A 15,891-nucleotide genomic window follows, 5' to 3' on the forward strand; every position below is an offset into this window, starting at 1 on the left:
TTTGCAATTTTTTACTTTTTGCAATGACACTAATTTTCACCATCCTCACCCTAATCACAATGATCTCCATTTTAAATTTAACAAACTAGCTGGCGCAAGTAATTACCACAATTCATTATTCTAAGACAAGTGCTGGCATTCATTGAAGTCTATAATAACTCATCTTTACTCACAGCCGTTTAAAAAATAAATAAAATTAAGGTTTGGATCTTATTTTGATATTCATTAAAACCAAATATTACTTTTGCAGTCAAGAAATCTCCAGTGAGTTCTGTGTCATAGAAGATGCACAAACCGATCACTGTTTGTTTGTTTTGCAGGAATTATAATAGCATCGCCTCCTAATACTTTTGCGAACATTAATCCAGACCACATTGGATTCTATCGGGTGAATTATGATAGTCAAAACTGGGCCAGGTTAAGCACTCTTCTGGTCAGCAACCACAAAGTGAGTGTCATAACATTAACCTGTCTGGTGGGTCTCTTATAGAGAGGTCTGTAGAGGCTGTTTTTTCTGCAAATAATCTATGTATTCTTGATCACTCTTTTCCTCTTTTCACACAGGATTTTTCACCTGCTGACCGCGCAGGGATTTTGGATGATGCCTTTTCTTTAGCAAGGTAAACTAATTCCCCGCAGAGATTTCAACACAAGTTTTTCACTTTCCATTGCCTATTAATTAGAATTAACTCAACTCAGGTGGTTGAAAGAAAATTTCTCAATTTGTTACAAGTCTTAATTGTTTATTGGCTTGTGTTGTCCTCCAAAAGGGGCAAATTCAAGTATTCATCGGCAACTTGCAGTACCAATGCAGTCAAGAGAAATGCTCCCCTTCAGTTCAGCAGCAGAAAAAAAGAGGGCTTTAATTGCACAGGTCTTAGAAAGGGGTGTTTTTGCCATGTAAGTAACAATAACAGAAGTACTCCAGAAGAAGTTAGGTGTCCAGAAAATCAGAGGCATGCCTGCAATGCATTGTGTGGCATTAGGAAGTTACCACGTCAGCTATCTTGTTTAGAAACTTGCTTGGAAACTTCTAGCTCTTGCATCCAACCATGCTGACACAGATAAACTTTAGGCGACCTTCTGTGACAGCCTGTAAGTCTGAATCTCCTCTGCCTTTCAGGATGTCTCCAGAGCTAGCAATTTCTTTTTGTGTGACAGGAGTTAATGTAGTCAGTTGAGGGCTACCCACTTCTGGGCACACTGGGCTGCTGCACAATGTGAGCAGCCTCCTCACGGCAGTGAGAGATCCTGCGGCTAGGCGTTGACCGACAGTGATCCTCAGTGGTCTTTTTGGAAAACACCTCCCAAGTTACATTCCAGACCATTTTCCCCCTCCCAAAATTTATTATTTCAGACCTTCTAAGTAAATAGTGTTCTAATATCTTTAAAGAAGCAAGTTCTTCAAATTAATTAAAATAACAGAAGTTATGTTTTCTCCTTCCACAGACCTGGACTCGTGAACTACTCTGTTCCCCTGGAGCTCACAAAATACCTAACAAATGAAACACACTATTTACCTTGGCATAGAGTTATATCATCTGTAACTTACCTCGCAAACATGCTTGAAGATGATACAAATCTCTATCCCCGGTTTCAGGTGATGAAGCAAAAAAAAGCATTCGTGCATGGGACCACTGGATCTGACAGTTCAGGATCTGTAACAGCAATAATATTGAAGTTTAATGTTGCTGAGCTATCAGTATTTACTTTTTTTTACTGTACTCTTAAAAAAAGTGCCGAAAACTGCTTAGTACTGATCTCTCGATTACCTGGATTCTCAATTCAGGCCTATGCACTTGGAGGAAAGAAATTATGCCTAATTATTCTTGTAATCCATCACCATAAGTCACAGTACAGACATTTGTTAGTCAAGGCTGTCCTGCATCCAGTAAAGTATGTATAGGGCAGCAAAATCTCTGACACCTGTCCTCAGCACGAAGGATGGCTATAACTCAATGTGGCGGTGAGCAGGTTTGTTAGTTGACCTAACATGCTGAACATGATTTAATGGTCACTAAAATAAGTATGTCCTGAACTCAGCATTATCTCTGGAAAACAGTTATGGCAGTGCGTCCTTGCTGTACCCCAACCTTCATTTGGGAGCACAGACAAGGCTGGAGAGAAGCAGGTTGCCTTTGTCCTATCTGCGCATCAGTATTGCAAGCATTCAGACTTGGCATGCTGTGGTGATCTTGAAAGATTATGCATGTGCGTGTTTGTGTTACTTTTTGTTTAAGAGATGCTAGTTCTGGGAAAAATGAAGGAGAATAAACTATGAACACAAATATATTATTATTTAAAGAAATCTACACAAGTAACCAACCCCCTTTTTCTACCTCAGGAATATTTTCGCCACCTGGTAAAACCCATTGTGGATCAACTGCACTGGAATGATTCTGGAGGCCATTTGGAGAGGTTGAACAATCTTTCTTTTTTTCCTTCTCATATTACTGATGGATTCAAAGATGCTAAGCAGTAGGAAAATATCTCTCTCTCCCTCTCTTTTAAAGGCTTCTTCGCGCGTCTGTTCTAGACTTTGCCTGCAGTATGGATGACACAGAATCTTTGAACAACGCTTCTCAACTATTCGAGCAATGGCTACAAGGGAAAACGTGAGTGCTCGCAGCTTTCATGGCTGGTGAAGAACACAGCGTGTGACTTGGTCACAGATCTCAAGCAGGAAAGGGGGAAGAATATTCAAGTACTGTTTCTTTATTTTAGTATTCCTGCAAATCTCCGACTCCTGGTATATCGCTATGGAATGCAGAACTCAGGCAATGAGTCATCGTGGAATTACATGTTCAAGAAATACCAAGAAACTTCATTAGCGCAAGAAAAAGAAAAGCTGCTGTATGGCCTGGCATCAGTGAAGAACATCACCCTTTTGGACAGGTGGTTTAAACACACAAAGATTTTTCTTTCCCTATAGAAGCAACTGGTCACCATTTGCTCATTCCCCTCGCCTCTCTCCTGTGCTGTCATTTTTGTCAGATTACAGCATGAAGAATGCAACACATTTTCAAGACTAGTTATCTAACACCCCCGCTCTGAGATTGTACTATAGTAGAAAAAAAAGCCTTGCTCCTTTAGTGGAAAGATGTTGAACACATGGTAGTTTCTGCACACAGTCAACAGCCTTCAGCTCTTCCAACGGTGCCTTCACCCTGTGTAATTCTAGCTGCCTAATAGTTAAGCATCAGGAGAAAATTAGTCTTCTATGTTTCCTCTATAATCAGTGAAGGGAGGCAGGACCTCCAGAGCACTGTTAATCCCAGACCAGGAAAGGGGCTTAAAATCAATGGGAAGATTTGCTTTTGGGTGTTGCCAGTCACCCTCCATTGGCTACAGAGGGAGTTTGCTTAGACTAGATGTCTACCTTCTAAATAGCCAAAATTAGGCAACCAACCTTGAACAATTGTTACTAACAGTCCTATGAAGGCATCTGTGTGAAGTTGCAATGCTCCTTGAAGTGCTGTGCGGAGGTACTTGAGCTAGAACCAGAAATGATATATTCATGCCACCATGGTAGTAATGGGGAGTCTGGATACTGCCCCAGGCTGGCCCAGCTGTCAGACTGGGCGAGCATCTCCCCAGGCTGCCGCTTTGCATAGACACACTAGCTCCTTTAAGCTTATCTGATAACTTTGCATGTAATTGTATCATGTAGCAGAGATGCAGGCAAACATCTTCACCAGGGACATTCACCACTTTGCTGGAGCCCTATCTAAACATCATAAGATAGAGCAGTCTCTGCCTGGAAGAGTTCCAAGTTTAAACAAGATGAAACAAGGAAGTATAGGAGGTTCAGGAAGGGTAAATATAAGAGTTAAAGTAATTAAAATAGTGATAGGAGGCAGCTGTATTCCTAAATTCTTGTGACCACAACAGCCATAATCTAAAGTCATTCAATAACTAATCGCTGACATGATTAAGACATGAATTAATTAGCTAGATCAGCCTCTGTTTGCAGAAAATAAAAAATCCCCCCTAAAGCAGGGAGAACTTGTCTCTTAATTTACTATTAAAATAACAAGGAAGGGGAAAAGAGCAAACAGATTGAGAAAATTGTCCCTCACGTATGGGAAAAAAGAAGACAATCCTTAATCTCAGCACACAACAGCTTAAGCGTGTTCTTCTGCAGCTGCTGCTGTGAAGCCATGACCACGCTACTCATCTCCCTGCAAACGTGTGTGCTGAGGGATCCCTCCACTCTGTCAGTCAAAACTATTTTTGGTGTAACTGGAAGTATAACTGCAGCACTTGCAGGCATGCTATGCCCAAATGAATTTTCATTTTGTGTGGATAAGACTTTTGGAACACACGGCACAGATTTCAGTGTGAGCAAGACACCTGCGTGTGTACTCATGGTCCCTATAAGATCTTTATAGCTTGGACTACTACTTTTTTGGTGCTTGGCTACCCAAACAGGCTGGCCTACTGATTGATCCAATCTTGTTTTCATTACTTGATTAAAATATAGGAATAATAATGGGTTTGGGCTATTTTCAAGTAACTTAGAGACATAAACCCTACTTACTTTCTAAAGAGATGCCTAACTGCTTAGATTTCTTTCAATACAACTATCTCTTGACACAGTTATCAACAAATACTTATGTTTTAGATCAGTGTACTTCACCTTTAAAATGCTGTAGACAAAAATAATATTCCTGCTTGGAAGTGGGCTGTAGACTGTGGTGGCAAATACTTGAGAAATATCGATATTATTATTGCATTATTTCTCATAATCATCAGTTAAGTCTACACCAAAATTGTTAACTTATTATTTGCTTTCCATGGTGTTTCATGAAAGGCTCTCATTGATTCTTATGGCATTTCCCTTAGGTATCTGAAATATATTTACAACACCAGCCTCATCAAAAGCCAAGATGTGTTCACAGTCCTAAGATACATCTCGTATAACACCTATGGGAAAACAATGGCCTGGGACTGGATACGACTTAACTGGCAGTGCTTAGCTGACAGGTACGCTAATGAACTCATCGCAATTATATCCACCTGCTGTGAAAAAGTACTTTGCTGCTAACTTGAAACCCATCCTTTCCCTAAATGATCGCTACCAATAAATGGTGATTAAAAAGTATAGAACGTTCTACCAAGGCCATAGAAATAGGGTTATTGCATGGAAACTAGTCAGTCATGTCTCCACTCTTTCTATTGATTTCATAACAAGAAGACAGTGTATAGAATTTTTTTTAATTCCTTCTAATGGTAGCAGCAGGCAGCAGATGTACAGACGAGCAGTGGAAGTAATAGCAAACCTTTTAGGTTTGCTCCTGCATATTTGAGTCATTTCTCTCTCCTTCCTTCTCCTTTCTAAGCACTTGGTGAGGGCACAGAAGCAAAGCATACCTGCAAGCCTAGAGCTGTGAACTGGACAGCATTTGTATTGCTGAACAGCAATGCACCTAATTTCCAGCATGAGACAATAAGTCATTAATTAAAAAAAAAAATCCCCCAGAAGAGATCACTCCATTAGTAAACATATTTGAGAACAGCACAGATATTGTATAGGAGTACTATTTTTCAAGTATTTCCAAAAATGCTGAAACATGAGTGCATCTGTTTTATTGTGGCACAGTTTAATGTTTAAGCTTCATATAATTACTTGTGCCTTTTCTTTTTTAACAGTTTTGCATCAAACATCATATATTAAATTGTTTTTCTAGATTCACTATCAATGACAGAAACCTTGGTCGAATAATAACTATTACCCAAGCCTTCAACACTGAGCTCCAGCTTTGGCAGGTATGGTGACAGCACTTCTCTTGGTTTTAAGTCAATATATTTAACAATCTACTGGCCAGGAAACTTGACTTTTTATCCTCTAAATGTGTAAAGCAGTATGAGTTACTGTAAAAGTACCCCAGTGCTACTAGCCTGAGCTTAAATATCTCTCCCAGCCAAAACTGCCCTTGACCAGGTCCCTGTAAAAAGCCACTTGCCCAATAGCAGTGTTACTTACGTCAATTCTTTTTCTCTCTCTTTTCCAGATGGAAAATTTCTTTGAGAAATATCCTAATGCTGGGGCAGGAGAATTACCCAGGAGTCAGTCAATTGAGCAGGTGAAGAACAACATTGAATGGCTAAAAGTAAACAAGGAGGAAATAAGAATGTGGCTAGAAGCACAGCCAGGCCCTTAAAGTCTTACTTAGTTAAAAATACCAGGCACTCATTCTGGGCACTCAGATCCTCAGAGATATTTAGCAATGTGGATTTCTCACCTTGGTACCTTAGAGGACCAAGGCCTAATATTTTTTTCTACAAACACTCAGGAGACCACTGCCAGAGCAATATTTGTGTAGTTGCTGACCCCAGACCCTGCCAGCACTTGTGTGCAGGAATAGCTTTATATTTTGAGATGAATTTGCCTCAGCAAACAGGACAAATGTTTAAAGTTACTCAAGGCAGAAGTGATGGCAGAACTGGGGTCCTCGCTGATCAAGCTGGTCTCACTCCTTCCGCATACCACTCTGAAAAGCTACTTCTTGGTTCGCAGAGAAGTGTATCTACTACACTCAGGGATTCCTTTCCAAGTGCACCTCATAGGAGCTTTCTCCTGAAGGAAAGGGAATTAAGCACTGATTTTAACATTGTCTGAAAATTGTCCCCTATATTTGTAGCTGTAAAAATTCTACATTTGGGATTTAGCTTTCCATTCTGATACTACAGAAAGGCCAGTTAAGCTTCCCTTTCCATTGATTTTTGAAGTTTAACTATCAGTACATAAGGGATCAATATTACCAGTTTCTTTTTCAATGTTATTAGTTGGGATTCTGTAGCTTGGGGTAGGGGTTTTCTTGGTTATTTTTGTCTTATTTCTGAATCTTCTCAAAAGAAGAACTTGTGGCAGCCATTACTGCAAATAAGACATATGGTATTTACTGTCTCTTTTCTTCGGGAAAATAAAATTTAAAAATCTACCTGGAAATCTCAGTCTCTTTCTAATAAAGTGGTAAAACTGCCTGGCATATAGAAAAGCAGTTGTTACATAGCTGCCGTACACATAGCTTCAGTGACTTTTGAGGGGGAAAAATCTATTATCTCCTCTGTGAAAATACAAAAAAAATTGGCAAATTCAGACAGAGGGGGCAGATGAGTCCCACTGCTGCAATTCAGTCTACTGCAGAAATACAGGCGGCAAAGAAACAACTCTCAGTCCCAAGTCCCTCTGCCACTATGATGCTGGAGAAGGCAGCAGGGCCACTCTGCCTGCCCCTCCCAAGCTGGAAGCTGGGGTGCCTTGGACACCATACGGGCAGCAGACATGAGCATCAGCCCCATCCTCCTTGCCTTCTCCCTAGTCTCCAGAGTGGAAAGGCACAGCAGAAGGGAACCAGCTAGGGCCGGTCCCCATCTGGATGCCCTGGGAGCAGGACCATGGAGCATCTCACAGTGAGTAGCCCTTGGAGAGATTAGGCACAGCTGCTGGGAAACTCTGCAGCAAAATGGGAGGACAGAAGCATGGAAAAGCACTTCTCTTCCCTTCATCCTGCAATGCTATTCAAAGGGAAAGCTAGAGATGTTGAGGAGATGGCTCTAATGTACAGAAATCCTGGGGTACAGGCTCTGCCTGCCTCTGGGCCTTGTTGGTATGGCACAGAGGGCTCCAGAGAAGCTTATGTAGTCCCAGATGGAAACACTTTACCCACTCCCCCAGGAAATTCAGGGCTGGTACTGTTTTGGGCCTCTTCCCAAATAGCTGCGACAAGCCCAGACAAATCTAGTGACCAAGTCAGTTGTCCTATCAAGGGAAAATGTCAGTCATTTGCCTCCTGCGAACAAAACATGTCAGGATTTTGACTAACAGTGGTTACAACTTGCCACAGATACCAGCTGCTCTTTACAGTAAAGAGGTGGCAAAGGGCCAGGCAATTTCTTCCAGTTTTTCTTCTTGCTCAGATTCACACACAGAGGACAGTGAGAGTGAAGCTGCTGCCCACACCCAAAGTACCAGCAGCTCAGCACACGGGGAGCAGGCTGTCCTTGAGCAGTTGCCTGCTCAGTAGGACACATGTCAACCCACCTTCACAATTTTACAGTTTTGATGAGTGAACTGAAGGAGCAGAAGCCAAACAACAGCTCTCTTGGTTTCAAGGTCATAGAATCATGAACAGGTTTGATAGCACTGCACTGTAATACTGACTATCAGTGTGTTGTATCACTGTGACTATATAAGAGTATGATCAGCTCAGGAAAATTTTCTGTGCACTGCCGGTGCTGTGTGTTTTAATTGAAAGTTTTTAACTACAGCTGGCCATGTAACAATGCAACACCGATATGAAGATGTTCAAGCACATAGCTCAGTTGTTTTCCCTTTCAGAGAAGATTTAATGAAATTTGGCAGAAAAAACTGATCCTCTAACCATTCATAGGCTTCTGCCACAATTTGCTGTAGGAAGAAAAGAATGAGGCATGGGCACTATGGGAATGATACAAGATTAAGGAGTTACTTTAAGAGATTTCTATCCTTTGCTACATGTAGCCCCTACTACCACTGGGTAGGAGCAGACTTGCCAACATTGTTACGTAAAGTACTAGGCTTTCATCAAGGAAAACAGAAGTAATGAAGATTTTCTATAGTGCTGGAAAGATATAGCAAAAGCAACCTTCATCCAAATCCCACAAACATACCCTGTTCAAGACAAGGCATATATTGGTAGTATTGTGTATCGCTGTAGTAGAAAAAATAAAAAAAGGTCAGAGAGAAACAACTGAAAAATACCACCAAGGCAAAGAGAGAGCAAGAAGCCAAGGACAAGAACAACTACTGGGCTTGTGACCCTGAGTGAATGGAGAAGAGAAGGGGATTTAAAGTAGTGAACCAGGCAATTGCCGCCTGTCATTTGATTCTTGCTCTGTTCAGGAAGGGACCATGTGCAGCTTTTGTGCCTGAGCCATACTGGATCAGAGAGACATTTGGCTCATGCTTGGATACTTTTGATGTTACAGAAAGGTTAGCTGGATTTCTACACCGACCTTAAGTGGGTAGGTGAACACAGAAGTAAATCCAAAAGCCCCAGAAGAAGGCTGCTTTTATGGTAGGGTAAAGGTTCTGTCAATTTTAAATAATGTTCTCTAGATTATGCAGTGCTCTTGCTACCTTTAAATGGCTCATGGAGAATGTACTGTATGGCATGTGCCTCTTTCAGACTGTTTGTCCTAGACGGATAACAAATCTGGTACATGCTAAATCTTTCGGTCAGGAACTAGTGCATTTACAAATGGTCTGTGATAAGCTTAAGAATGCCAATTTGAAACTGAATCCAAAGAAATGTGAACTGTTTTAAAAAGAGATAATTTTCCCTCGGTCATTCGATCAGCAAGGAAGGAATTTCCACTGATAAAGCCAAGTGAGGGAGTGCAGAACCGGCTGGCCCCTTAGATCCACACAGCTTTTTGAGGCTCTGCTATTCCTATTGTACCATAGCAAAAGCTATTGCACGCAGTGAGGTAGAGAAACACTTTGAGTAATCAAAGTGCGATGTGGTGGAGTTAAAGAGGGGCCACTTGTGACTGTTGCAGTGTTGCCTTACACTAGCTCTGCAAATCCTTCTCATATCAGTCACAGCTGTGCGTCCTATAGAGCCTGAGCCCGTGGGCCCCAGGAGGCTGTAAACCTGATAGGCGCATGAAAATGCTTTATCTTGATGATTCAGGTAAAGAAATAACTGAAAACATTGTATTACTGCACAGAACAAAAAATGAATAGCACCAATGCAAATACCGAGGCGTCTACAACTCCCCAACTGAGTCAGTTTCTAAAACAGGAGTTAAGGCAGCTACAAAGCACGCAGACATAAAAAAAATGCCATATACATATGGTATGTCTTACTGTTGAAATAGGACATGTTTAGGAAGTATCCCTCCAGTCTTCCCACAATGACCAGTGCCATTTCTTGGCTACCATCATTTTGGGTGATGGCACCTTCCAGCAGCTTTTGGGACTCAAGGTGAAAGGGAAAAAGTTAGCTTGTGATAGGCACAGGAGAGACTAGCTAAACAGGGTCAGAAGGATAGGACCTCATCCCATCACTATCAGCAGCAATACCATACTGCCAGATTAAAACTTCATCTTGTGTTATACGTATCCAATTACGAAAGTTAGTCAAACAAGGTTGTGTTTGCTTTCCCAAGTGTTTAGGCAGAAGCCAGTTGACCTGGAGGTATTCCAATTTCACATCCACACCTATGGCAGCTGAATGTATGCCTGTATGTGGAAAACTGGTACAGAAAGATATAGCTATATGAGACTAAGGAAATGTTCTCCAGCTTACAGGTACTACAGTGGCTCATATGGCTGCCCGGATATCTGAACTTTTCCAAGATGTGCTTCAGAAAAAAACCACAAATCTATTTATAAAAGCATCTGAAATGCATTTGGTTCAGATAAGTCTGAGAGTTTCTGGCTTCCCAGCATATATTCTAAAGAGTTGTGAGGGAAGAGCAAATCCTGAAAAACATGACTATGACATAGTATCTGAGAGACACCATTCTTAAGTAGCACTCATTAGTTGTTTCAATAATCCCTCACCCACAGAAAACCTTGTCATATCAACCCTCTCTTCTTCACAAACTGATGTCCAGCGATTGCTATCGAGCTGATATCTGCTTGCTGGTGGCTTGATGCTGAAGCAATGTGTACGGATGGTCTCAAGAACCAGGCAGTCAGGGAAAGGGAGAGATCCAGGCATGAGAGAGGACTGGAGTCTAACTCTTCAAAAGGAAGGCTGGGATACAGGGTCATTATTCTTAGTAAGAATCAAAGGTTAATTTGAAATAGATGTTGCAGTTATATATGTGATATCCACCATACAACCTTCATCCTAGCTTAAACCATCAATGTTCTTTTTCCTTTGGAGATGGATGAAATGGCCAGGTGACCTCTAAATATCCTTTCAGCACTTCTGAATTTTTTAAATTGTTTGCAGTGAACAAGAGACTGGTCACTGATATGGTTTCTTCCAAGGAGTGCAAGGCCAAGCACACGTCATGAGGTTCTGCCATTCCAGAGTTCCCTCTCTGTATTGCCTGCTGTCAAATGCATTCATGCACCACAGGTCAGTAAAGAAGCCTCTCCAACCAGGAACTGCGTACCACAGAGCTACAGAGCTCATACCTCTAGCAGGTCTGCAACTCGGGGGTATTTTTTCTGTCTTTCGCAAAGAGGGAGCCTAAAACCAAACTGCAGGATGCTCTCTGGAGGGTAGTCAACGTAGCTATTAGCCAGAGCAAAAGTTGCACAATATTATGGCAAAAAAGGTGTTAAGCCGTAGGTCAAGTTCTTATGAGCCAAAAGAGTTGCTGTGGCAGTCTAAGAAGCAGATTTTCCAGGTGTCTGGTGGGCAGCCAAAAACTGATTTGATTCATTTATTTTAGCAAATAGTCACTTTCAGCAAACTGAAATTACGGCCCACCCAGGTTCGTTAAGCAACTTCAGCTGGAAAAAACACTATGGACCTGAAGTTACAAAATCACCGATGAAAAGTTATCACACACACACACACACCCTTTTTCTTGGGCTGGAGCACTTGCAAAGAAAGCAAGCAGATCAAGGCTCAGTTCTGCCTCCTCCACAGAAATGCACGTGAACTTTTCCACATGGCAGTAATACTGGGCCTGGTCTTCCAAATTCTCCTGTGGTACTTAAATAATACCCAGGATCAAAAGCAAATTAGTAACTTTCTAGTTGGTGCTTCACGTGAGCACCTGAGAACGCAGGGTTGCGAGACCCCTTATATTTTATTATTACTGTAAGTAAAGACGGATGTCTTCAACAGAGGCTGCTAATAAGCTCAGATCTGCATTAATAGGCCCTAAGTAATTAGAAATGTAGAGGAGCACCGTTCCATAGTACAGTGGTTCGAGCAATAGCCTGAAAGGGCAGACGTGGTTTAAAATTCTCTCCAGCAGAAACAATAATTCACCAAGTCTTCCACCTCCCGCACAAGGTCTCCAACCACTGCACGTAAGGGGCGTTCCTCTCCTCCAGTGCTCTTGTAAATGCAGCCCTTCTTTTACTTTACCACCTCAAGGATTCCAAACCAAAAGGCTCAGTCCTGTGAAAGGGAACATTTCTGTCAGGCGAGACAAGATTTCAGCTTTTCATTTCCTCAGCAGAAAACAAAGCTTCATTCAAGCTGCACAGACTCACTCCCCTCCTCCCTAGTTCAGGAGAAAAACAAACAAACAAAAATTGCTCCCGAAATAACACAACTGTTGGCTTCACATACGGGCTGCTGAGCTCTCCGGCTAGACTCCAACAGAGGAAAAGACAAGCTCCAGGCATGAAAGTGAACCAGTGCAAACTAGGAGGTGAACTGGAGCAAACCACCCCCTCAGGTGTCACCCTAGCCACAAAACAGAAGCACACAATTGCGCAATTTGAGAAAGGCTGATGCAAGCAGGGACTGGTTTTAATGAACATTGAGTCAGTCACCGTGTATTACAAAAACGGAACAGCCAGCAGCGCCAACAATGTGTAAGTAGCATTGAAACAACACAACCGAGGGGAAGCTCAGCTACGGCTAAGACCGGATTGCAGGAGTGGGAAAGCAGGTACGCCGCCAAACAGCATGTCTTAGTTGGCACTAGAGTGGCCCAGTCAGAAAAGTCTGGGCTAGGACAAAAGGACATTATTCACGCAAGCGTGGTGCTATGCTAACACGCCGATACAGCACCTTCTGCTCTGCTCTGCATCCCGGCCAGACCTCTCCCCATGTCCCCTACTCATGTCTGCAGATGCACGGCTAGAAGAGAACAGAGCAGGGCAAGAAATGTTTGGCCATCTTTGCATTTTGAAAGAACAGAGAACACCTCATTTGGCCAAAACAAACTGCTTATTCTGATCTAATGGATGGGTGGGTTTACTGAGGAAAAAGACATTTTTGGTCTACCTTCTGGACTGTCCAAATGAACATGGGATGGAAACAATGTGCAGGACAAGGGAACAGAGATGCAGTTAAGTTGTCAAAGCGGGTTGATGGGCATGTCCTAGTGACACAAACAGCCTGTGTTTTGTTTATTTAAACACACCTGGTTTAGATGTTAACAGTTCTGCACAAAATATTTAACAGTTCTTTGCAAAATATTGAAGGGATTTTTATTATTTTAGCTTGGATTCCTTACATAGGAGATGAATGCAACCTGTCAAAGACAAATCAGATGGGGAAAATTAAGGACAGAAAACAGCAAACATCAGAAAACATATTAGTGAAGTATCATTAAGTTTTTACTATGGGAAATATATTACTCCAAAAACATATGTTAAAGTAAAACATACATTTCCTACTATAATTAGGAGCTATTGCTCAAATAATTCTTAAAATGCAACTCAAAAATTTTGATCTATTTTCTGTGTGCACTAGAAAAAAATGAATATTGGTGGTCTGGGAAATGTGGTTTGTACATGTATTGCCTAATCTCACAGGGTTGTAATAGCTAGAATGATTTTATGGCTAAACAAATGGATTAGCAATGGAAATAAATAGGATAACCATGCAGATGCATCATGGTGATGAACTTCTTTTCCTCTCGTAAAAGAAAGAAAAAAAATCTCCTTTATGGGAGTTGGAGGATGTGCAGTGAAGTTTTTCCCTATTTTTATTTCTCTACAGTGTATTAAGAGCAGCCTCTAGTGACAGTTGGTAGCCATTGCATTTAATTATACAGGCTTTAACACAGCGTGCGTGCTTACGGAAACACTTCCGTAACTATTGTAATACAGCCTAAAAAAAAAAAAACAAAGTTGCCTTAGAGATCTTATGAACAGCACCAGCCATTAAGCACACAGGTGCTTCTAAGTAACATCTCATAAGACTACTTAAGCTAGAATAAATGGCAACCATTAAGGCTAAAATTTGTAGGCATGGGAAAAAAAAAAAAACCACCAACCCATAAAATCAGGTTCTATGTCACTTTTGAAGATTACATTTAACCATTTGAGTCATCAGAAATTGCTGAAAATGCAAGTTATGTTTCAAAAAGCAGTGGGCACTGCTACGAAGGACTAAGAAGCCAAAGACTCAGAACTTGAGACAGTCGTGATGAACTTGCATACACGCCTGTACACAGCAGGCGCACTGGACTCTGGCATGATGGCTATTTTACCTCAAGCAGTTGTTTGCAACTTAAAAAAAAAGCTTCCTAGCAAAAAGAGGCATGTGTAATTTTCAGAAATCATAAATGCCCATAAACTCCTTCACACCATCCTGAGCCAGGTATTTGTTAGCTTTTTTCACCTATAGCAACTGAGGCATTAAAAAGATATTACCTCTGCTTGCAAACTTGACTTTATGAACACACACACACTTGTGCTTTGAGGGATTGTGGAAACAAGTGTCTGCCCGTGATCATGCCGGGTAACTCGCTGCGCTCAGCAAAATGCTGAGAGGCCATGGCAGGACCCACGCTGCAGTCAGGAACAACCTCTTGCTGCCAGAGGTGTGGCAGGGAACGGCAGGGCCAGTGCTGCAGAGCTGCTTCCCCCCAGAGGCAGTGTCCCCCCGAGGCCTGCCAGTAGCCCGCAACAAAGCCCTCAACATTTCCAAGACAGGCTTGTGTTTGTTTTTTTTAATCCATTGCCTTTGAAAGTCCTATGTTCTTTTATTCCCCACTGAAAAGAAGTCAGGAAATACTTGTTTAAGAAACCCTAGGACCTGCCTTTAAGTCATTACTTCATTTACAGAAGAACGAATCAGCCACCACTGCCCGTGGTGGCTGCTCTCCCGCACACAGGGGTCTGCTCGGACCTCCAGAGAACTGCTCTGGCCAGTGGAGCTTTGCTTCCAGAAAATGGATCCAGGCTCATGGTCACAACTATGTCTGTAGCTCAGTGATTCCGTGACACTTTCACGGCGTTAAAAAGGGAGGCTGGAGAGCAGGAGGCCAGGAAATGGTGGCCCAGGCTGGAGAGCAGCCAGGCATCGGGCACCTGTCCCCTCAGCACCAGGAGGATGGTGGCTGGCACAGGCGGTGCAGCCCCTCTCCCTCAGGCAGCCGGGCAGGCAGGCCAGGAGTAAAAGGCGCTGGAGGGACAGGCCTCCCTTGCACCGCTGACTTTCCACGAGCTGTGGTGAACAAAGCCTTGCACCCAGCGGCGGGCCAGAGTTTGCCCTGAGAGAAATGAGGGTTTGGAGCATGAAGTCCCTGTATTCAGGCATGTCTCCTGCCTCCCCTCACACCTACCTCATCCGGTGGGGTGGCCTTGCTCTCACACAGACTGAGGGGCCGAGGCCTCTTCCAGATACTCATCTCACACCAGTCGAGCCGCTGTTTTTCTCTTTTAAAGTAAAAAGCCTGTCCCTGAGAGCACGGGTGAAGGCTTGGCCCTGCCGCTGGGCTCCAGGCGACAGCTGAGTTGGGCCCCCGCGGCATGGCAGCCTCTTGCAGCTGTGTCCCTGCGAGCACTTGGGGCAGCTCTGGCTTCACCTCATGCCAGCCGTTGGGCGGTGAGGTCCCTTCACAATCCCCAAAGACGTCGCTGCCTCAGGTCCCCTCATGGGCTCTCCCCAGCAGGGTCACCCACAGCCCGCTTTGCCTCCTCACCACCGTGGGGGATGGCGGCAATGCTTGGGGATGAGCTCAGCCTGAGGGAGGGGACGGCCCCTCCCAGCACAACACATCCCTGGCTGTCCCAAGGCCATCGTGAGGGAGACCTCTCTCAGGGAGCCTGCCAAGTGTTTGTGGGCTGTGAGAAGGAGAAAGAAAGGCCCTGATGCCATACTGTGTGGTCTGCAGCGCCCCATCCCCCCACGTGAGGTTGGACAACACCCAAACCTTCGGCAGATTGAGTCCCCCACACCGCTGGTGCATGAGGGAGGGCAGGGGCAGGTGGCTGGGGCCACTCTCAAAAAAAAACCAGCCACTCAT

The 15,891-nt window shown here is 43.2% G+C and overlaps 1 protein-coding gene across 1 annotated transcript in view; it reads left to right on the top strand.

The window, feature by feature from the left end:
- ENPEP (glutamyl aminopeptidase) overlaps positions 1–6,577 on the top strand; it is a 41,208-nt gene extending 34,631 nt beyond the window's left edge. Inside the window, exons 12-20 of the mRNA XM_009273587.1 lie at positions 321–448; positions 565–620; positions 1,450–1,600; positions 2,345–2,418; positions 2,514–2,615; positions 2,725–2,895; positions 4,846–4,986; positions 5,691–5,769; positions 6,015–6,577. Of these exons, the coding sequence (XP_009271862.1) occupies positions 321–448; positions 565–620; positions 1,450–1,600; positions 2,345–2,418; positions 2,514–2,615; positions 2,725–2,895; positions 4,846–4,986; positions 5,691–5,769; positions 6,015–6,164 (1,052 nt within the window). The 3' untranslated portion in view covers positions 6,165–6,577. The remainder of the gene's footprint in view (positions 1–320; positions 449–564; positions 621–1,449; positions 1,601–2,344; positions 2,419–2,513; positions 2,616–2,724; positions 2,896–4,845; positions 4,987–5,690; positions 5,770–6,014) is intronic.
- Positions 6,578–15,891: the final 9,314 nt, after the last annotated feature.

Source organism: Aptenodytes forsteri, unplaced genomic scaffold, assembly GCF_000699145.1.
Source record: "Aptenodytes forsteri isolate BGI_AS27 unplaced genomic scaffold, ASM69914v1 Scaffold93, whole genome shotgun sequence".
Lineage (NCBI taxonomy): Eukaryota > Metazoa > Chordata > Aves > Sphenisciformes > Spheniscidae > Aptenodytes > Aptenodytes forsteri.